This window comes from Aulonocara stuartgranti (genome assembly GCF_965226115.1).
Source record: "Aulonocara stuartgranti genome assembly, chromosome: 10".
NCBI classification, from domain to species: Eukaryota; Metazoa; Chordata; class Actinopteri; order Cichliformes; family Cichlidae; genus Aulonocara; species Aulonocara stuartgranti.
This window is the reverse complement of record NC_138946.1, coordinates 7,036,870-7,060,671: the sequence shown is the minus strand read 5'-3', so window position 1 is coordinate 7,060,671 and position 23,802 is coordinate 7,036,870. Positions and strand designations below refer to the sequence as shown.

The 23,802-nt window shown below is 40.6% G+C and overlaps 1 protein-coding gene across 1 annotated transcript; it reads left to right on the top strand.

Annotated features, from left to right (window-relative positions):
• The first annotated feature begins 1,557 nt into the window (after positions 1–1,557).
• Positions 1,558–23,213, top strand: foxred1 (FAD-dependent oxidoreductase domain containing 1). The gene is made up of 11 exons (XM_082548446.1): positions 1,558–1,864; positions 2,276–2,496; positions 2,696–2,806; positions 3,082–3,200; positions 3,553–3,647; positions 4,581–4,682; positions 16,520–16,596; positions 18,264–18,424; positions 19,810–19,939; positions 20,513–20,617; positions 20,848–23,213. The coding sequence occupies exons 1-11, from the start codon at positions 1,705–1,707 to the stop codon at positions 21,100–21,102; spliced, it is 1,536 nt and encodes a 511-aa protein (XP_082404572.1). The 5' UTR covers positions 1,558–1,704; the 3' UTR covers positions 21,103–23,213.
• Positions 23,214–23,802: the final 589 nt, after the last annotated feature.

The following is a 23,802-nucleotide window of genomic DNA, read 5'->3' as shown; positions in this document are numbered from 1 at the left end:
AAGAAATGGATCCACTCCCCTTTCTGATTGGTCCTCTTCACTCACGTGGCAAGCCACTGCCTCTTTGACGATGAAGATCGCGCCTGCAGGATCATAAGTGCGATTTCCTGTGAAGTTTTCAAAATAAAATCATGTTTTCATGCACCACGTTTTGTAGGAGCAGCTTCAGTAATCTATGAATTTTAAAATAAGAACGAATATATAAATATATAAAAACAAATGTGGAGTAATATTTAAAAGTGGTAATGTTTTAAAAAATCCACAAAAACGAAGCAAAACTTGGTATAGAAATAAAATGTGTAAGAAATATATGTTTTAAAAGCCCTCCAGCTCCTGAGTGTGAGACATTTTTTTTAAACATACACATTTTGTATTTAAAATTCTTTACCAACATACTGCGCATCAGGCTGGATTATTACCATCAATGTAGACTTTAACATAATTAAAATGTATTTAAAAAATTAAATACTGTATAGGCATGGAATGCTTCACATTAAAATTTATTTTAAGACAAAATGAGATGTGTTTCTTTCATTGAAACAGGTGTATGCCTAAATAAATTTGATAAATCTATTCAGTTATTTAGTAAATATTTTCTTTATGATTTTACATTTTTCTACACAAAAAAGATGAAAACATAAGATTTGAAAGTTTACTGATTAAATGTATCTTAACAGTGATGACCCCAGCATGTATTTCTGAGAATCGCATTTAAGCGGTCAGTTAATTAATAGATTGATCAGAACACGATTATGCCATTGTACATTTTATATTTTACATTTTTGTGTTTTGGATCACTGACTGAATCAAAAAATTACATAAAAAATATTTCATAAGTTCTTATTAACTATCAGCAGGGGATAATTAGCTGGCATAAAAGCTATATAAAGTTTGTATATTCATGTGTGCATGGGTTCATTTAAACACTGGACACAGGAAAATGTCAGCATCATGCACATTTCCTGGATTCAGTGACTTTTTCTGCTGCAGTGTGTGGATATCAGCATCAGTTTGCTGTGGAAACGCCCTCTTTAAATAGACATCGGTTCATATTCATCTTGAATTTATTCAGTTAAATTATATTCCTTTGGACCTCCAAAATATATCACACTTTATGCCTGTGTTGTGGAGCTAAACAATGAAGCCAACAAGAAAAAAAAAAGGGTCTGCTACTGTTATTTTTTGCATCCTTTGCAAAATACATCTTGTTTCTTTTGTATATGGGGTGAAATCTGGACATATATATCTACACACATACACAAATAAAAAGTACAAATCAGATTCTCCAGTTGTGGGACAGTTTGGAAGATATGAAATTAATCTGTGTGATTTTTTTAAAAGGGGGGCAAAATAAAAGTTTTTAAAGCTATTGCACTGCCCTTACTTTAAGTACAATTCAACTTCGAGCGCTTTTTATTGTTAATGGTTGCTTAGGTGCGGATTTCTGGCTTCTGAAGTGTCAGAAAAGGTGAATGCATCACTGCTTCACACACTAATCCGCTAAATGGTCCAGATTGGTTCTTTTATTTTGAAGGACGCCTAAGTGAAACCGGTCGTGCTGCGTGTTTTTGTTAGCAGCGCTGCAAGGTTAGACCGTTAGTGCTGTTGTGATGGAGGAAGAATGAAAGTTTGCTCACGCTGCTCTTGTTTTGGTTTGCATCGTGTTTCACTTTAGCTAGCCGATTAGCTTACTGAAGCCCAGCCATGTCTGCCATGTGGCGGCGGCTGCAGGTGAAGGTGGGGCCGGCTCGTGGATTACTCACCTCCACACAGGTTACACGTCGATCCACATGGCTGAACGGACATCTGTCTCTGTGTCAAAGCTTTAGCACAGGCACATCTCTACGAAATGACTTCTTCAAAGGTGGGAGTAACCAGGACGACTGTTGTGCAACTCAGCAAACCAGCTTACATTTAAAAATACTAAAATTATCCAATGGTTTGTGTTTCTATAAATATGTGCAACTTTTAGGATCCCGCTAAACAGTTTTAATAAGCTACTAGAAGCCTGTCTGCAATTCGGTTGCATACAGTGTTTCAAATAACAACTTTTATAGTTCTTTGCACTAAACTACTAAACGATTTGGCCGAAAATTCAAAAGGAACAACCATGCATGTTAATTTGCGTTAAAGTGTTTGTAATTTATAAACTGTTTTATATGCCGTATTTGAGAGTGATAGCTAAAGTACCAGGAATCATTTTAATTTCTTAGCTGAAGGTAAACATTTGCAAGTAACCTTGAGAGAGTGTAAAGTTTGGGGTTTTGTGGCTCAGATCTGGAGACCCATATGGAAGCTATGCGGAAGAAGGCGATGGACGCGCTTCCTGGGAGCAGCTGGACTCCTCTGGAAATCAACCCCAACCTTCCTCCAGAGAGGGCGGATATCGTGATCGTGGGAGGCGGGGTGGTGGGCTGGTCCATCGCCTACTGGCTGAAACAGAAGGAGATGGTGCGCGGAGGGGTGCGGGTCCTGGTTGTGGAAAAGGACCCAACGGTGAGGGACTCAGAGATAATGAGTGTAGACTAGCAGTGTCACTTTATTCCTTTCAAAAAATTGCATGATTTAAATCTATTCAAAGTGTCAGGAGAAAGGATCATACTGTGCTCATGAGTCATGTCCTCACTGCTGTTCAAACTAATCCTCTGCCTTTTCCTCCTCATATTCATAAACTGCTCCCCCTGACTGTTCGCAGTACTCCCAGGCCTCCACAGTGCTATCTGCTGGGGGGATCCGACAGCAGTTCTCCCTGCCGGAGAACATCCACCTCTCCCTGGCCTCTGCCGACTTCATAAGGAACATCAATGTAGGTCACTGGAAATGAACAATGAGGCTTTTAATCATTAAATGTGACAGAACATGTGCTTTGTTAATATGTGAACACTTTATAGCCATGTCAGATGAGATCAAAGAGGACCTATTATACTTTTTTCTGTCATACAGTGCTGTGAAAAAATTCCCCCCCTTCCTGATTTTTCCTGTATGTCTCAGATCATCAAACAAATTTTGATATTAAATACAAAATGCAGTTAAATGTTTTATTTAAAGAGTGCAAACTGTCACACCTCTGAATCCCGTCAGGAGCATCTCGGTGTGTTGAACGAAGACCCCATAGACCTGCAGTTTAACCACTCGGGATACCTCTTCCTGGCCAGTGAGGCGGTGGCTCACATCATGGAGGAGAACTACAGCACTCAAAGGTATCAGGCTCAAGAAACCAGTGCTCATACCACAGTAAAAACCCACAGTGTGTAACGTGAAGGGCCGTGAACGGTCATTTGCCATTATTAATTTTCAGAGTTGCAGTTAATTTTAAAAATGTCCTGATATATTTACATTTTGGAAAGAAACTGAACTCATAAAACAGCCATAGGGTTTATAAATTATACATTTTTCCATTTTCTGTCCTAGAGGATTTCTGTAAGGTGCTAGAATGAATCAATAAAAACACTAAGGACATTTTTCATCTTATTCTGTGATTAGTTACATATTAGTTGCTAAGTTTGTGAGTTTTTGGGATATCAGGAAGCTAAAATTTAACTCACATTTCAGGTACGCTGGAGCCAAAGTGTCTCTTCTGTCTCCGACACAACTGAAGGAGAAGTTTCCGTGGGTAAACACAGAGGGTGTGGTTCTTGCTTCATACGGTGAGTGCAAATAAAATGTGAACTGAAGGTCTGTAATGATTATCAGCAGCCACACCAGACAAGGTCAAGAAATGTTAGCTTCTCATCACTGATCATGATTGAATGCAGCTGTTATTTTATTTTTTCTGGCATAAAAAGAATTTGTTTGGTAGCACTGATGATACTCAGAACAATTGGAAAGCCTATTTTTAAACAACAAGTCTAAGATCATTTCATAAGTAAGTCCAAGTTATTCAGATGTGTCACCACTTTACCAAGATCTGGAAAAACCAAACAGGCTCGAACGTGCTACAAACCAGAAACTGTTAGAACACAAACGCCACTGTCCATAGTAGAGGAAGTTTTACGCCACCGTGGACTGAAAGGGTGCTGACCAAGAAAGAAGCTCCTGCTTGAAACCGGACACCTTCAAGCTCAACTGAAATTTGAAATTCACCTTCTAGAGAAAAGTTTTATGGTCAGATAAAACAAAGGTTAGGCTATCTGGCCACATCTATGAAGGAGTAAAGGCGACGTATTCAAACCAAAGAACAATGTACCAACTGTGAAGCACGGTGGTGGTAGCATCACTTGGGGCTGTGTTGCTGCCAGTGGTGCTGTTTTATTACACCAACCGGATGGAATAATGAAGAACTACCTCCAAATTTTTCAACTTGAACTCAAATCAACAGTTTGATGGTTGAAACTTGGACACTGTTGGATGTTCAAACAGGAAAATGATTCCAAACATACTTCACATCTGGTTTTGGGATGGATAAAGCAGAAAACCAGAAATGTTATATTTCAAGTGGCTAATGGTGTTTATCAAATGAATTATTTAAAAGAGAAAATGTGCCAGTTTTAGTACTTTTATCCAGTTGTTCATGATTTCCTTGTAATATTCAGTAATCGTGCGCACCATTGTGAATGTCTGTCTGATCTTCTGTCATGCAGGGCTGGAGAATGAGGGCTGGTTTGACCCATGGACTCTGCTGAACGCCTTTAAGAGGAAGGCCATCTCCATGGGAGCCATTCAGTGCTGTGGGGAAGTCACAGGTTCGTTACAGCGTCCTGACAACTAAACAAACAAACACACACACACACACACACACACAGGGGAAATACGTCTGCTAAGAACTTGTTATAATCCTATTCAGTGCTTAAGATTTATAGTTTCTGTATAAACCGAATGTTTGTTTTTGAATTATTTTGGACAAATCAGGGTTTTCATTTGTGCGACATCAGTCTTTTAAATTTGGAAAATATAAGAATAGCTATAAAATTAATAAGAATCTTCACTTTTACAGAGCTTAAATTAAACAGGGTGGAAGCACTGCCCGTGGAGCAGCTGTAAGAGTGTATTTTAGGTGTTTCTAATTTAAAAAAAAAATAAATCAGTATTAATAATATTGTTGCCATAGGCATGTAGCTTGGGACACAACCCAGTCATTTTCATTTATACTAGCAGTGTTGGGAAGGTTACTTTTAAAATGTATTCCATTACAGATTACAGAATACATGCCCCAAAATGTATTCTGTAACGTATTCCGTTACGTTACTCAATGAGAGTAACGTATTCTGAATACTTTGGATTACTTAATATATTATCATGCTGTTTACAACTACGTGAATGTACTATTGCTGTGATTTATTACTATTACTGAAGGTCCGCGGCTCCGAACTGTAGTAAAGGGACCTCTGACTAATACGCAGGGTTCTGTGTCGGGCTCATAGCCAAAAAAATAGCTTTACTTTGTTGTGTGGGTCAACTCTGCTCTACAGAGAGAGGCGTTGAAAGGCTGCTCCAACTGAACTTATTGTTTCGGAGGAAAACACAACACAGTGTACAATTGAGTCTTAATAGCTTACTTACAACTGGGCTCGTCAGGCACTCTTCTTGGCTGCAGTGGTTATTAAGTGTGCCTATGCCAAGAGGCACACTTATTACTATTCGTCGGATTTATTATTCTTATTCTTATTCTTTTCCTTTTTCCGCCTAAAATTTCGCCGTGTAACTCATGACTTTTGGTGTTTATTAATTCTATAGTTTTTTAAATATGAATATTTTAATGCAAGTTTTTGCCCATTGAAATGAATGGGAAGGCTTCATTTGTGGTGTGTTGGCTCTCTCTAGTGGTATGCCGGGAGTGGTACGGCCTGTCTACCCTTATTTGGATTACCGTAATGACGACAATATCAACGGCGCGCACAGCGTCGCTGCTTTCAGTAACCATTGGAATTTTTAAGGTTGCGCGAACCATTGAATAGTTACGGTAACTGCAAGGGTGTATGCTTAGTGGAAAACTCCATATCCCACAATTCATAGCACACCTCTGCCGAGTAAAACAATGGCGGCTACCTCTTCGTTTTATATATTGCTTTTATTAGTGTTTGTAGGTCACAAAATAAACTTTTAAGATATTTTCAGGCGAGAATGTAGCTGTGTAAACTTCAAATATCTGCTCGTTTTATCAAGACATCCCATAGTAGCAACAGTTCTCTTACGATGTTGCTGCTAGCCGGCTAGCTAGCGCGGCTTCGCTCAAAAGCACCCGGGCTTGGCTTTCAGTGAGGCGACTCACACTCGTTTCGTTTCAGTTACAATAACTCGTACTGCGCGCTAGCTAGCACGACGGAGTTTCTATACAGCTGTGTGCGTGCTAAGTTACTGATGTTGAACTTTATTTTATTCATAAGGGTTAGTTCTTAGAGTTGCCAACCGTTCCGTACAAACGGAATCGTCCCGCATTCAGAGAAAATATTATGCGTTTCGTATTGAGCTGAAAAAGAAACGCAGTTTGTCCCGGACTTCAGGTAGAATGGAAAAAGACACAAAGCTGGATTTATTCTGTCGTTATGCTGCAGAGCGGAGTCTTCCTGTCATTCTCTCGCCTGTTGCAACTTCAAATATGAAACTGATCAATGATCGGCTTTTCTCTCTTGTTTGTTTATCGCGCTAAACAACAGCAGCGCATTTAAGCTTGATCAGCTGTTGTTAGAATTCATTTGATTTTAATTTATAGTATCAGCTGATGTTTGCTGGAGCCACAGCTGTAAAAACGGCTGGTCGAAACCAGGAGATGTCCTTACTGAATCATCAGAGCTGAACTGGTGATGGAGAAACAGGTTTACCTTTTAGGTGACATGAATGAGTTGAAGGGAAGTTATGAACTGTTTCTGAGAGACAAATAACACCAGGATCCTTTTCTAAGCAGCTGACAGCTGGTAACTGGGGCACAAAGATATACTTTTCTTTCTTACTCTCATATAAAATATTTAGCTTTTATTAAATAGTTATCTGAATCTTACAACCAAAGTTTGTATAATAATACACAAGACTGGCTGTAGACCATTGTTATTCATTCAGAACACTGTGTAAAAATAACAAAAACAAAAAGTGAATGCAAAAGTGCATAAATATTTATTTTACGTGTTTGATGTGTGTGGCGGGGCGTGGTCTGCAGTGCCGCTGCAGGGGAGGTGTACGGTGGCCCCTAGAGACAAAGCATGTATAAACTCCAAAACACTTACAAATTCCAAATAGCACGCACAAACTCCTCAACACATACAAAATCCAAAACACATGCAAACTCCAAAACACATGCAAAATCCAAAACACGTACAAAATCCAAGACACGTACAAGCTCCAAAACACGTACAAAATCCAAAACACATACAAAATCCAAAACACATGCAAAATCCAAAACACGTGCAAACTCCAAAACACGTACAAAATTCAAAACACGTACAAAATCCAAAACACATACAAAATCCAAAACACGTACAAAATCCAAAACACGTACAAAATCCAAAACACATGCAAAATCCAAAACACGTACAAAATCCAAAACACGTGCAAAATCCAAAACACGTGCAAAATCCAAAACACGTACAAAATTCAAAACACGTACAAAATCCAAAACACGTACAAAATCCAAAACACGTACAAAATTCAAAACACGTGCAAACTCCAAAACACATACAAAATTCAAAACACATGCAAACTCCAAAACACATACAAAATCCAAAACACGTGCAAAATTCAAAACACGTACAAAATTCAAAACACGTACAAAATCCAAAACACGTACAAAATTCAAAACACGTGCAAAATCCAAAACACGTGCAAAATACAAAACACGTGCAAAATCCAAAACACGTACAAAATTCAAAACACGTACAAAATTCAAAACACGTACAAAATACAAAACACGTACAAAATCCAAAACACATGCAAAATCCAAAACACATGCAAAATCCAAAACACGTGCAAAATCCAAAACGCGTACAAAATTCAAAACACATGCAAACTCCAAATCACAACGGAAGTGCTCCAGGACGCTAGGGGCAGTGTTGAGCTCGATTTGTAAAATAAACGGCAAGTTTGTTGCAAACACATGGGCTCTAGCAACTATGATACTAACAGCTGGAAACGTGTCATACAACTTTTTTTGACAGAAATGAAGGAGAACATATTTTTTTTCATTTGTTTGTTTGTTTCTACAAGAGCTTTGTGTGATTTGATAAGTATCTGAGGCTGAGACCACAGGACAGTAAAACATGATTTTTGGGCTTCATTTCTGTACTGAACAGTCATTTAAGATTAGCTAGTAAATAACAATTAGCTAATGTTGTTCATGAGACTAAAGTCATATCACTTTGGTAATGTAAATATAATATGGACAATATTATGGTTATTATATTAGTCATTATTAGGTATTACAGCAGTGAACATGAACTCTTTGTCAAATACTGAGCTTCAGTACAGATTCAAGTTGCAGTTATTTACATGTCTTACCACCTTAAATCTTCACTCAAAGACAAGTATATAGGAATGACTGCCAAATTTATTTGCCACTGAAGCCGAAGGATGGCATCTGAATAAAACCTCTCTTGACATGCCTAGATGACATTAAAGCTTGGTTGGCTCTAAACTTTTTAAATTTGAATGAAAAGAAAACAGATTTGTTGGTGTTTGGACCCAGTGGCCCCTGTGAGTCCTCTTCTTTTCATTTGGAACCCCTGGAGGTTTATTTTAAACCTGTTGTTACTGCCCTTGGTTTTAAGTTGGACCAGTCCATTTTTATCATTTAAGGCGACTGGCAAGAGTGAAATCGTTTCTTTCTAGGCAGCACTTTGAAACCGTGATCCATGCTTTTATTTCTTCCCCTGTGGACTACTGTAACGCACTTTATGTGGGGGTCAGTCAGTTGTTACTCTGACATCTGCAGCTGCTTCAAAATGTATATTGACAGTGCATATATAGGTGTATCATATATAAGAGACAAATGTTGTTCCTTCAGTATGTTGGCATTACTAAATTTGGCTCAAATGCTTACATACATGTGTAAAAAGAAAATGTACAAGCTGTGAGCTGTTTCAAATCAAATCACTTTTATTGTCACATCACATGTGCAGGTACATTGGTACAGCACATGTGAGTGAAATTCTTGTGTGCGAGCTTCACAAGCAACAGAGTTGTGCAAAATACAATAATGTAAACAAGCAAAATACAAGAATGGCTACATCTGAAACTAATAAATATATGTACAATATATAATAGTATATATATGTTTCTGATAAAATGAAGAGTAGACTGATGTATTAAATATTCCTTTATTGGGTGAGAAAATCAGACCATGTCATAACTGCTTTAAGTCATACAGAATAGATATCAGAGCTTTAAACAGGCTGACGTCTGCTAAATGGGTCAAACTGGGCAGAAAGTATACAAACACATAACATCCTTATAGAATATGATGTAACACTATAGATCAACTTACCTCAGAATATATAAAGCATATAAACAATTACAGCAATATGATGCAACAAACACAGCAGTGCTACTGATCCAAAATACTCAAAGCTTCATAGAACTGAAACAAACATTTATTTTTAGTTCCATTCTGCTGCTGATACAGACTTTAGGTTTCTGAACATTAAACTTGTTGCTGCCTTTCATAGTGCGTAACTTGAAGGCCCTGAGTACTTTCTCCCACACTGGAAACACTGGAATGATAAAATTATTTGAACATTACCTAATAAGACTGATTCAGGACAGACAATTAGTTATTTTAAACTTTTCTAGCAGTCCTTCACAAACAGGGAACAGTCTGTCTATTCTCTCCATCTGTCAGCTGCTGCTGGCTCTTCCTCCTCCTCTTCCTCACATACTGCTGAGATTGTCCTGGTGGATCATCAGGGGTGCAAAGCCTCACAGATGATGTAATGCAGTGGGTCCCTCAGTCTGTTCTCACTCTGGACACTTGTAGGTGTCACACATAGAAATCAAATGTGTGATAAGCTGCAGGATTCAAACACAAGTGTGACTTATAAATACATGTTCATACTTTTATTCCACAATCAGAGAGAAAGAAACAGAGAGAGAGTGCAGGACAGACAGACAGGTGACAGTCTCAGGTGTACACACTGCTACAAAACAGCACCAGAGAAGGAGGATTTAGTGTTTGTGTCATTACGAGTGCTAAACAAGAAGAGTTCCCAGATGGTACAGTGGACACATGTGTGACTCCTGTGATTAAAGCATCTTTCTTTCAGCTTAAGGAGTGAACCGTCAGCTGACTGACATGACTGACTTTAATTACGCATAAAATCATCACATTCTCTGTAAGATTAAAGTCAGCTATTGAACGGCGAATATTTTGAAGTGAAGGCTTTAAAACCAAGTTAGTACAAACGTCGCTAATGTCACATAACTTTCCCGACATGTTGCCAACAGTAATGTTTTAATGTTCTTCATTATAAAAACATTTGCGCATAAATAAGTGACATAATATTCAGTACTTACTTCTGGAAGTTTACTCTTCGTCCGCTCCGCTTCCGCCGTTTTTTTTCGGCAAAATTATCCAAACCACCGCCGCGCTATGAAGTCTGGGATATGTTGGGCCATGAAGGCTACACAGACCCATCCTTAAAATTCAGGGAAATTAAAGACGCATTTGAGGGCCGCATTTCGAGCAGCCTTTGAATTGGGACAGTCTTTGTCGTGTCGCTGTGACATAATCGGCCTTAAAATGCGGCCTTTAAGGCTGCAGACCCCAAATCCGGTCATTGGTACTTCCTGGCTTGTGTAGTTACTAGGTAACAAAAGCTCAACACTGCCCCTAGCGTCCTGGAGCACTTCCGTTGTGTTTTGGATTTTGCATGTGTTTTGGAGTTTGCGCGTGTTTTGGGGTTTGCACGTGTTTTGGATTTTGCACGTGTTTTGGATTTTGTACGTGTTTTGTATTTTGCATGTGTTTTGTATTTTGCACGTGTTTTGGATTTTGCACGTGTTTTGTATTTTGCATGTGTTTTGGAGTTTGCACGTGTTTTGTATTTTGTACGTGTTTTGTCTTTTGCATGTGTTTTTTATTTTGTAAGTGTTTTGGAGCTTGCATGTGTTTTGGATTTTGTAAGTGTTTTGGAGTTTGTACGTGCTTTGTCTCTAGGGGCCACCGTAGAGGTGGACCCACCTGAGCGGCATCTGCAATCACGTCTCTCGGGCGTAAAGTCTATGCTCTCTCGGCTGTTTTTTGGGTGTGTGTTGGGCTGTGAGTTGAAAAGCTACATCCCTCTGTGTGGGTACACCAACCATGTGTGAAAATTGGTCCATAACGTAATGCTTCAAAGCGTGTTCATGCAAACATTGTTGGGTCTGCTGTGGTACAATGGGACTTCTGCTCATGAACCTGTGTGCACAGCGTCTTCAAATCGGGGCTGTACGAAGTCACCTCATCTTTACACAAAACTGTAAGCTGTCATTTGTGAGGCGTGAGCAGTGTTTGTTTTTACCATAGTTCATGGTGGAGAATGGCTGCTCTGCTGAGTTTTGTTCTCTGTAGCCGTATGAATGGCAAACTACACTGATTAGCAGCGGCATAGGCACACTTAAAATTTCTTCTGAAATTTTCGCTTTCTAGTTATTATATTTACATGCTTCCAGCTCCCGTCTTTGCTCGATGACAGCTCGTACTTTTCCTTTTTCTCCCTCCCTCGCTCACAGACACATAACGGGTATGGCAGTCCATTCTCCCTGCAGCACGGACTACACTGCCTATGATGCTACATTCTTTAGAGCTATACCTGTAGCATTCTGCCTATTAGCTTAGCACAGCAACAACAAAAAGGCGCTCTCTCACCGAGGAAACACGCAGAGAGAGAGCGTCACCCTGTAACCATGGCAACCGTAACGCTGCCGCCTGGAACAACAGAACATAGCTGTCAAACAAAACCCAAACAGTCCTGACCGGCGACAATATGAAACAGGGAAGTACCGCCGTGTAATCCATTTATTTCAACAAAGTAACTGTATTCTGAATACCACCTTTTTCAACGGTAACAGTAACGGAATACAGTTACTCATATTTTGTATTTTAAATACGTAAAGGCGGTACATGTATTCCGTTACTCCCCAACACTGTATACTAGCACTCTTAACAAAACAAACAGACCACAAAATCAACAGCAACCGGTCCGTTCTCTTTCCATTAATAGGGATTCACTGTCCTCGACTCACCTTGTTCTAGCATAAGTGAGACGAGTCTAAAAACTCACTATTCACCATTATGAAGTGGTGGATTTAAAAAAAAAAAAAAAAACACAATCTTTTCCTAAAGCTCAGTGGGTAGTTTTTAGTGCCTAAACAGAACCAGGGGGGTGACAAAGGGGGAACAAAGTGATCCCACTGGGAAGTGAAACGCTGTCTCCTTGCTTTTAAATCTGGAGCGTATTCCCCCCCTCAAAAAAATAAATAAATAAGAAAAACAAAACAAAAAAACCCTCCAGCTGCTTAGCACAGGCTTTGTAGGTCTCTAAACCAGGACGTTTATCCCTTGGTGACTGATGTTGCCACAGCTGGAGCCTCAAGGCACCAAAGGACACCTTGTGTGTTACACAGAGATTGAGGTTGTGTTTTACAAAACTGTTATGTTACACAGGCATCTCAAGTTCAAGTTCAAGTTCAACTTTATTGTCACTTCAACCATATACAGTTTAAAAATACACAGTGAGGCGAAACAACGTTCCTCCAGGAACCAAGGTGCTACAAGACAAGTTAGTGCAAAAAAAAAAAAAAAAAATATATAATATATCTAGTAATAATATTGTGCAAAAGAGCATTTACAGGTTGGTGTGTGCGATGGTTTGGTGGTGTAGGTCAGTGTGTTTGCGCTTGTGTTGGTTAGTCAGTCCAGTCTCAATGTTTTGAGGTATTTGAGTTAAGCTGAGTGATAATGTTAGTGTATGTGTGTGTGTGCGTGTTTATCAGTCAGTCCCTTTTTGCTGAGGAGACGGATGGCTTGTGGAAAAAAGCTGTTGCACAGTCTGGATGTGCGTGCCCGAATGCTTCGGTACCTTTTTCCAGATGGCAGGAGTGTAAAGAGTGTGTGAGAGGGGTGTGTCCGATCAGCCACAATGCTGGTGGCTTTGCGAATGCAGCGTGTGGTGCAGATGTCCTCCATAGAGGGTAGAGAGACCCCGATGATCTTCTCTGCTGTTCCCACTATCCGCTGTAGGGTCTTGCGGTCTGATATGGCACAGCTCCCAAACCAGACAGTGATGCAGCCGCTCAGGATGCTCTCAATAGTTCCTCTATAGAAGGTGGTCAGGATCGGTGGTGGAAGCCGGGCCTTTCTCAGTCTTCTCAGAAAGAAGAGACGCTGTTGGGCTTTCTTGTGCAGGGAGCTGGTGTTGAGGGACCAGCCGAGGTCCTTCTCCAGGTGTACGCCCAGGAATTTGGTGCTGTCAACGATCTCCACAGAGGAGCCGTTGATGCTCAGCGGTGAGTGGTCGCCTCGTGTCCTCCTAAAGTCAACAACCATCTCTTTTGTCTTGTCAACATTCAGAGACAGGTTGTTGTCCTTACACCAGTCCGTTAGTCTCTGCACTTCCTCTCTGTACGCTGACTCGTCGTTCTTGCTAATGAGACCCACCACGGTCGTGTCATCAGTGAATTTAATGATGTGATTTGAACTGTGTGTTGCTACACAGTCATGAGTCAGCAGTGTGAACAGCAGAGGACTGAGCACACAGCCTTGTGGGGCCCCAGTGCTCAGTGTGGTGGTGCTGGAGGTGCAGTTCCCGATCCGTACTGACTGAGGCCTTCCGGTCAGAAAGTCCAGGATCCAGTTGCAGAGGGAGGTGTTCAGGCCTAACAGGCTCAGCTTTCCGATCAGTTGTTGGGGGATGATCGTGTTAAATGCTGAGCTGAAATCTATGTACAGCATTCGGACGTGTGAGTCCTTCTTGTCCAAGTGTGTCAGGGCAAGATGGAGTGCAGTGGAGATGGCGTCGTCCGTTGAGCGGTTATGGCGGTATGCAAATTGCATTGGGTCCAGTGAGGGGGGCAGCAGGGTCTTGATGTGTCTCATGACGAGCCGTTCGAAGCACTTCATGATGGTGGGTGTAAGTGCGATAGGGCGGTAGTCATTGAGACAGGACACAGAAGACTTCTTGGGCACGGGGACGATGGTGGTGGCCTTGAAGCACGTGGGGACAACGGCACTGCTCAGAGAGATGTTGAAGATGTCGGTGAGAACATTTGCCAGCTGATCAGCACATTCTCTGAGCACTCTGCCTGGGATGTTGTCTGGTCCAGCAGCTTTACGTGGATTGACTCTGCGTAGAGTTTTCCTCACCTCAGCTGTAGTGAGACACAGGACCTGGTCGTTCGGAGGAGGGGTGGTCTTCCTTGCCGCCACGTCGTTCTGCCTGTCGAACCGAGCATAGAAGTTGTTAAGCACATCTGGGAGGGAGCCGTCACTGTCACAGGCAGATGGTGTCGTCCTGTAGTTAGCGATGGCTTGTAAGCCCTGCCACATGCGTCGTGTGTCGCCGCTGTCCTTGAAGTGGTTGTGGATTCTCTGGGCGTGTGCGCGCTTCGCCTCTCTGATGGCCCGAGAAAGTTCAGCCCTCGCTCTTCTAAGCGCCACCTTATCTCCCTCTTTGAAGGCAGAGTCTCGGGTCCTTAGAAGTGCACGCACTTCCGCAGTAATCCACGGTTTCTGGTTGGGTCGTGAGATGATGATCTTGGAGACAGTGACGTCATCGGTGCACTTGTTGATATAGCTGGACACTGATGATGTGTACTCCTCCAAGTCAGTGAAGTCGCCGTAAGTTGCAGCCTCTCTAAACATGTTCCAGTCAGTGCTCTCAAAACAGTCTTGAAGAGCAGGGACGGCTCCTGCTGGCCAGGTTTTCACCTGCTTCAGAACCGGTTTTGATCGCCTGATGAGTGGTCTGTATGCTGGAATTAGCATAACAGAGATGTGGTCTGAGTAGCCGAGGTGGGGGCGGGGCTCTGCCCGATATGCGCCGGGGATGTTTGTGTAAACAAGATCCAGCGTGTTTTCTCCCCTCGTTGCAAAGTCCACATACTGATGGAATCTAGGAAGCACTGACTTGAGATTTGCATGGTTGAAGTCCCCAGCAACAATAAACAGTCCATCCGGGTGTGTATTTTGCAGTTCACTGATCTTTGTATACAATTCCCATAGCGCTTCCTTAGCATTAGCGCTAGGTGGAATGTACACTCCGATAATGAAAACAGTGGTGAATTCCCGTGGTAAGTAAAAAGGTCTGCATCTAACAGTCACAAACTCCACCAGCGATGAGCAATAACTAGAGACTAGCACAGAGTTCTTGCACCATTTCTCGTTGATGTAAACACACAAGCCACCACCGCGAGTCTTACCGCACAGAGCTGCATTTCTGTCGGCGCGAAACGAGGCCAGCCCGTTTAGCTGAATAGCGGCGTCCGGTACTCTTTCGCTGAGCCATGTTTCCGTGAAAACAAAGACACAGCAGTCTCTAATCTCACGCTGTGTGGCCTGCTGGAGTCGGATGTAATCCAGTTTGTTATCCAGGGAGCAGACGTTGGATAAGATGATGGACGGTAGAGCCGGCCGGCTAGGGTTTGTTTTTAGCCTAGCACAGACTCCCGCCCGCTTGCCGCGCTTCCGCTTCCTCGCGCAACGCTTCCGATGTCTCCTGTATAAAAAGAATTCACTCGTATCACATATTCACACAGAGCAGACCAATAAAATCAGAGGTTTTCTCTGTCTTAAGAAGAGAGGAAGTCTCTGACTCTGCTGACCTGATTTCCTCAGGCAGTTTTCTTCATGGCTTTAGAGAAATATTAATCTTACATCATTCGTTGGATGAGAGGACTGATAGAACAAGTGGAGGGACAAGATTAGGATGTAGAAATTTAAACTTTGCTTTAAAACTGTAGTTACTCACCATTTTTTGTAGTTTTAAAACATAAATAAAGTAATATGTTTATGATAGATAAGCTATGAGGCGGTAAATAAGCAATTAAAATCATCTCTATGTGCATCGTTAAAGTCATATACACATTAATGAATGATCCAACAATGTATTCTCTTTTATTCTATATAATTTAACTTTAAATGTATTTTAACGCTGTCAGCGTTAATCTCATTAAAATGACGTTAACGCCATAAGCGCGTTAATGTGGCAAATTTCCGTTAGTGAGTTCCCATTGGCTCCACATGCCACCCTTCTTTTAATTGATTGATTGAAAAAAAAATGATTTTTATTTTGAAAATCTGGTGTTATTTGGCAGCCCTGAAATAATTTAGCTGATTTAAAAAAAAGAAAGAAAAACATATCTCAGAAAACAACAACTAGTTGTTTGGCAACTCCGGGCTTCCGTACATGAGTATTTCAGTTCCTACATTCGCCTAAATAGCAAAAGGTTGGATCCCAATAGGAGACAAAAGTCCCCCGTGTTTTGTCTCAGGAAGGGTGTGAAAATCTGCCAAATCAAATATCTGCTGTGGTGACCCGTTGTGAATAAGGGAGCAGCTGAAAGTAACTTCTTCCTCTTTTTCTTTGTGTTGAAAATTGGTTTTAATGTGTTTCTCACACAGAATTTAAATATACGACAAGCGTGATAACGACAACTGATGGAGAAAAGCTGGATCTGAGGAGAATAAAGTCAGTCAAAGTAAGTGGAACTGCAAGTGCTGAATGTCTGTGAGATTAGCGAAGCGTATAAAGCTGTTTATTTATTATTCTGTGTGATCGCTAACATGTTAGAGAAGTCTCTGACTTGTACCTCCCTCGGTTTGGTTCACTTATGTTAATGTTTACTAAGCTTTAGAGGGGAATTCTCAGTTGCTGTGACACTTGTGCAGTGCAGTGTCTTCAACTGCTCAAGTAAAACTTTATTGTATCATTAAATATACTAAAATTATTGCGTACAAAAGCTCTGCTGATTCTCAATGAATGTGTGAAGTCTGAATAACAACAGATGGATGGCATGTTCTTCAAATCCCTTCAGACCATATATCAACTGCAATTTCTTCCCAGGTGACCTCGTCCTGTTTAATGTGTCCCACACCGCCTGATTACTGGCACTAAGTACCTCATAAATTTGTCTTGTGGTGCTTTTAATACCTTTTTTTTTTTTTAGAGCACTAAATCCAGGAGGGATTGTGGAGTGCAGGCAGGAAGGAGTCAGAAAGGGAAGCCATAAAACTTGTGAGCTGCATTACGTCGTTAGAAATGTGTCTTAGGACGACTAAACTGTCTGACATCTGTCCAGATGAGGAAATATTACCATCAGCATAGAGATCCTTCACTGCACAATATATTACCAAAGGATTATTATAATCTGTAGACTAATCAGTCATTAACCAACGTTTCCTGCATGTTCACTGAAGAAACCTGGAAACATATTTCCCAGAGGTCATCAAGTAGCTCTCTGCAGTTTTCTGTTACCTCAGGTGAAGGTCTTGCTCTTCCCTTAAACAATACTGCTTTGCAACAATCAGCCATTTTAAAAACTCTTCACAGCTATTGCTATTGGTGTCCTCTTGAGCAGCTGAAACAGTGCTGTCCTTTCTGGGATATTATTTTAAATAATTAGTACGGTTGTATGTTGTTTATGGAATTTTGATCTCAATTTGACAAATATTGTGTGCTAAAAAAGGATTTCTTTAACCGGCCAACCTTCACATTAGAATTATTTTGATCTGTGAAATATGCTGAGCTACTCTGCTAAGAGTCCAAGAATGAAAATATGGAATTCAAGCTCCAGCTGACTGATTGGCACGAAATACTTCTGTTAAAACTGTGCACTGAATCAGAAAAAGCACAAACGTGCATGATGGGTAGAGGAGGTAAAAGTACATAATTCTGTACTTGTCTCTCCCTGTGAAATACGGCAGCTGGACCTTTAGCTATCAACTTGAAGCAACATGTTAGATCTTTATGCACGCTTGTTTTGTGTGTGGCTAGCGAGATGCTGAAGTACAGCGACTTATGGACACCTGCAGTCATGCCGGTGTTGTGCCAAAAAATAAATAAATAAAAACACCGTCCCATTTTAACCTCTTTAACTATGCCACACAGTTTTTCCCCCTCTTTCATCTCTTTTTATGCCACATCTCCTGGTGATTAATACACGTGCAGGGCTGCCTTTCATGTGTTCCTGCTCAGACTCAAATCGGTTTGATGTTTGAAGGCTCACAGTGCCGTGAAAAAATAACTCCTCTCAAGTACGTCAAACCAAAATTAATGGGCCTGTTTTGAAAATGTAAAAGTAAAAAGTTTGTACTTCTTTTTTTTTTTCCCACCTCTGATGATGGGATGTCTGCTTGTGTCGAGCAGGTGCAGATGCCACACAGCCTGGAGTACCAGCCAGTGGAGTGCGCTATTGTGGTGAATGCAGCAGGAGCCTTTTCTGGTAAACTGACCGAGATGCTGGGAATTGGCTTTGGCCCCAAGCAGTCCATCGCTGGAATCCCACTGCCTGTTGAGCCACGGAAAAGGTAGGCTATTGACTCGAGGGGCTGCTAGAGTTTTCTTTGAAAGGCAGCGCCTCATACAGCGAACCGCATCAATACCAGACAGCTTTTTTCAGACTCTGCACCCCGAAAATTGAAAAACCAACTTCATGCCGCTGCCTGTCAGCGTCTACCATCTGCAGTCTTTTCATTTTACTCTTGCTCTGCATCATTTAGACTACAGATAAAAATGAATCTAAGTAGGATACAAGCGAGTCAGTCACATAACTTTAGTCGGCATGACCTGGACTGTTTGAGTATGTATGCCATCAGACTCAAGCATTCTGTGTAAATGGTGGCTTTAGATTTAGGTAGAGCCATTGCACCCCTACTGCCAGTCCCAAACTTGGATAAATGGGTGTGTTTAATACGAAAGGACATTCACCATTAAATCAAAAAATGAGATTTCCATACCAAATCGGTCTGAGCTCGGCTTGACAAAGACCACCTCCACTGGCTTTGGCTAACAGAGTGCTGATGGAAACTGTGCTACTGTTAGCTGAGAACAAAGGATGCTCGGGATAGGGTGAGATGTAGGGAGATGATTTGCTGTGCTGAATCTTAAAGGGAGCAGTCGAAAGAAGAAAAATGTAAAGAGGGAAAGTTCGGATACTTTATAATACAGCCTGCACCCCTGATACTGCTGTACAATTATAATGTAAGGAGACGTTAGGTTTCTCTATAATTGTAAATATACAACACAGTGCAGACCGTATTATAAAAAAGCCTACCTACCTCATTTATACATTGCAATCTAAAAAAAGGAGGTTAGGCTAGTCTATAATATAACGTGTATCCTTAATAATATTGTGTAATTACAACTAAAGAAGGAAAGGTTAGTATAGTCTATAATATAGCCCACACCCTTAAAAATTCGATGTCATTAAAACAAGAGACGGATTTTTTTGATACTTTTTTCTTCTATTTCTTCTAAAACTCCCAAATGTTGCTTCCTTGCTTTCCTGCACCCACATTTTAAGTAATCATTGGGGCATGGTATTTTTAGGTATTGAAGGTTACCTGGCATGAATTCAGAAAAGCCACATGTTAAATTAAACTTTCACCTTAAGCTGTGGGCTGTGTTTTGAAAAGCTACCCATTTTTCTGCCTTATTTAAACCTCCACTAAATCTTTCCTCGTGCCGCCTTGAACGGCTGTCAAACCATCACATAAACATTTTATAAGACAGAGTTTTGAGCTCTCTGGATAATTCTTTGTAGACACTTTTCCACGCAGAACAGAGTAAATGTCTGATCACGTTCATGCCAGAGAAACCTCACTTACATCTTGGCATGAAATGAAATATCAGCTGATATAATATCATACTGGATGTACGACTCTGAGCTGTTTACTTCGTCACTGTTTTTCAGGTATGTGTATGTGGTCCACTGTCCTGATGGTCCCGGTCTAGACACTCCTTTCTTAATCGATTACTCAGGAGTTTACGTCAGGAGAGAGGGGTTAGGTGGGAACTACATCACCGGGGCCTCGCCAGAGGAGGTTGGTTTTTATCTCTGAGCTGTTTCTCCAAAAGTTGATTCTGTTCATCTGGACGTAGCGTTTTGTGGGAGAAACATTTCGTCACTCTTCCAAGTGACTTCTTCAGTCTCAGCTGACTGCAGGTTTTCCCAATCTTATAAACTAATGACTGAAACCAGCCCACTGAAGGAACAATGGGCTGGGAGGTCAGTTACTTAATCGTAATTATGCAAATTCTCATGACCATTGATCAACAACCACTGGTCAATGGCCATGAGTACCATTCACAGAGAGTTGGGGAATGGCTGCAATCACAGCGTTGTAAGACGGCGACAGATGTACCCTTAGGCCCCCTCCTCGATTCAGAGATGGTCTTTCCCTTTTCACGTAAATGGCCTCCTTGACTCCGCGCTCACACCAGCGTTTCTCCCTGGAGGAACTCAAATGCTACGTCCAGATGAACAGAATCAACTTTTGGAGATTTACTTTCCTGGATGATTGAGAATGCATCAAGACGTCTGAGCTGTTTCCTTATGTTAACATTCAACAGCTGAGCAAATCATGTCGTTGTTTGCACTGGTTGTGTGTCCTCAGGCGGCAGAGCCAGACGCCAGTAATCTAGAGGTGGAGCACAGTTTCTTTGAGGAGAATGTCTGGCCTCATTTGGCCTTTCGAGTTCCTGCTTTCGAGAAACTTAAGGTACAGTTGGGAAAGTGTGGTCACCCACGTCATGGTTACTGCCAGCATTATTATCAGCCAGAACTGGTTTTATTTTGAAGCTTGCAGATTAATTTTATTGTATCCATATTTTAAGTGAGTTAAATTTAAAAACTTGGTACAGAAATGGGCTTTTCCAAAACAAAACAATGATTATGATCTCTCTTTATCACTTACAATAACATAATTTGTCCTCACATTCTTCCCCTCAGGTGACCAGTGCCTGGGCAGGTTTCTATGACTACAACACCTTTGACCAGAACGCCATCATCGGTACGCACCCCCTGATCAACAACATGTACTTCGCCACGGGCTTCAGCGGCCATGGCCTGCAGCACTCGCCTGCGGTGGGTCGCGCTGTGGCGGAGCTGATTCTGGACGGAAACTATAAAACGCTGGACCTGAGCGGCTTCAGTTTCAACCGGATTCTGACGCAGGAACCAAAGCTGGAGAGGAACATCGTGTAGCTGAGCCGAACCCTGAAATCATATCTTTCACATCCTGCCGAAGCCAAATTATTATAACCTAAGTCTTATTTTTGTAGCTGGAAACATAACTTTAATGACACAAATTGATTTATAAGATCTGGGTAGTATAATTTCTACAATCCAGATAAGCAAAAGCAAAACCTCAGTGATTTAAGAAAAGGCCCGAATACGGCACATTTCCAGCCTTCAGGAGCTGCGGGAATAATGTCTCCTGACCATTTGGGACTGCAAAGAGGTCAGAGTGGACAGATGTCTCAGGTTATTATTAGACATCCTGCCAGGTAGTGACAAAATAATGAAAGGGCCTTTTAAAAGATTCGTCTTTAAAGATTTTAACACAGTTCTCACAACAGCAGGTTCAGAGAACATTTATTTGGTTCTTTAAATAAGATTTTTCATAGTGTGATCTCTCTGATGTGTCACTGAAAGACATAAATGAGTCCCGTATCTTAAAGGTATTTATATGTTGCTTTTTCTGATGTGTAGCTGACGTGTGATTTAGTTATTAAAATTAAATTATTTGGCTGTCACAGCCTCAAATCTTCACTACACAATTATCACAGCCAAATGGTGATGATAGCTGATATTGTTAATCAATTTTACAACTTTCTGTTGTAGTTTATAATCTGATAATAAGGAAAAAATGTATGTATTAGTGATCCCACTTTTTCAATTTTAAAAATTACAACAACAAAAAACAAATAAATTAGGGTATTAATGGATGTTACCAAAAATAATGAGTCAGTATGCCCTAAATTTTACTTTTTCAGCCTGGATTTTGATACATTTCTTTATTATATTTAAAGATTTTGAATTTTTTCCAATTCTCAGGCACACAAATTTTCAGAAAACACTATTTAAGATCTTAAAGACATTAAACACAAAAAAGGCAAACAGTAAAACTGTTGCTCAGACTATGTTATAAACCATAATAGTAAAAGTGTCATATTTAATATAACAACCCTGGAAATGACTTCCTACAAGATTTTGCTTCAGATTCAGAGCACCTACTCTGCTCGGGGTCTTTCATTTTGAAACTGACTGGCTCCTCTGTGCATTTCAATTTGGTAAACTATCAAGCGTTGAATTGAGTGGGCACCGTCAGCCGGTCACGTGGCCACGCCCCGCTTATTGCTGTGATGAGACCAAAGGTGTGGTGAACTGAATTATCCTTTAATTTGGACTTTTTCCGTGCATATAGAACATGTTTTAAATCAAGAGTTTAATTCTTTTAAATGATCATTTGATTTAATTTAATAATGAACCTTACTGGCAGCACCAGTATCTTTTATTAGTCTGATTTCAGAGGCAATAATGTTCCTTTCTAAAGAAATCAGCAGGAGGAACCACTGAGAATAAAGTGGAACTAAGAGATGCTTCTTCATTAGAAGACAAAAAATATGCATGGAGGTGAGCCAGCAGCTGACTCACTCCTGATACAGAGTAACAGGAATAACTTCTGCTTTCCAGATTTCCACTGAACTCGGCTGTTTGGTACCGTTACGCAGTCGGAACGTGCAAATTTAGAGTGAAACATCATCAGATGCATATGTGCTGTCCCATGCAACGGTTTAACTGTGGTACTTTTAACAGCTTTGTATACTTTTTGTGTATTTGTCTAATTTGATCAATATACTGTAATTGTGTTGTATTGATCAGTGTAATTACATTTTTATCAGTAAGACAATTTTTCAAGAAAAACGTGGAGTTGTTGCCTGACTTCCTGTTTCCTTCATTTGTTGCCGCTGCTCCTCTTTTAAATCTCCAGAAGGAATAGGCATAAAAAAGGTGCAGTGACTCATTTAACTTTAGAAAGAAGAAAAGCTAATTTTCCAAATAACTAATTAGTGACAGGATCATCGGATTATCCTGTGTAAGCTGAACTTTGCAGTTTCCATGTCTTAAAAAACATCATTAAAAAAATGTCTTTGACAATCATCTGCTTACTGAAAGTGAAAAACTATATCTGTCATACACTTAAATGTGTAAACATATATAAGGTGGTGTTATCTGCTTTCTCTCAGTATGATTTACTGTCAGAATGTTTACTCTGTATTGAATTTGTGTGATTAAAAAGCGCATAAAAGGCGGCACAGCAGGTGGTCAGTACGATCATAAAAATACAGATACTGAACCTTTTCAAAATAAGACCTTATATGTAGACACTCTCAAAGCATTTCATTTCTTAAAAACATCCGCCTTACTTTCTTATCGAGCACTGCAAACAAAACAATAGTCTTTTATGCAGGAGTTCCTGGTGTTTTACACAAAACATGCAGCAGATGGCGCCATTTCAGTGGGTAATTTTAAGCTTGGAGCGTCATCGCTTCTGACATGTTTCATGCAAACTCTGTATAGATTTAGAACCCAGAGCTAGGTGATTAATTCAAGTCAGTACCACAGCTGCCACTTGTATATTTTGCCTGTGATTATCATGCGAGTTAATATTTCTTCGGGGCACACATGTAGGCAGCAGGAGCTGCGGTCTGGATGCCAGATCGGAGTCTGAACGTTTCAAAACAGACTTTTCATTTTTCATACCAAGACTGGATCTGTTTATTCTAAATATATTCAAAAATTAACCTTTCAAACTGGAAAATGTCACACTGGTGTGGATGATAAAAAAAAAAGAATACTGCTGTAAGGTCAGGGGAGAGAATTAACTGGCTACAATAATGC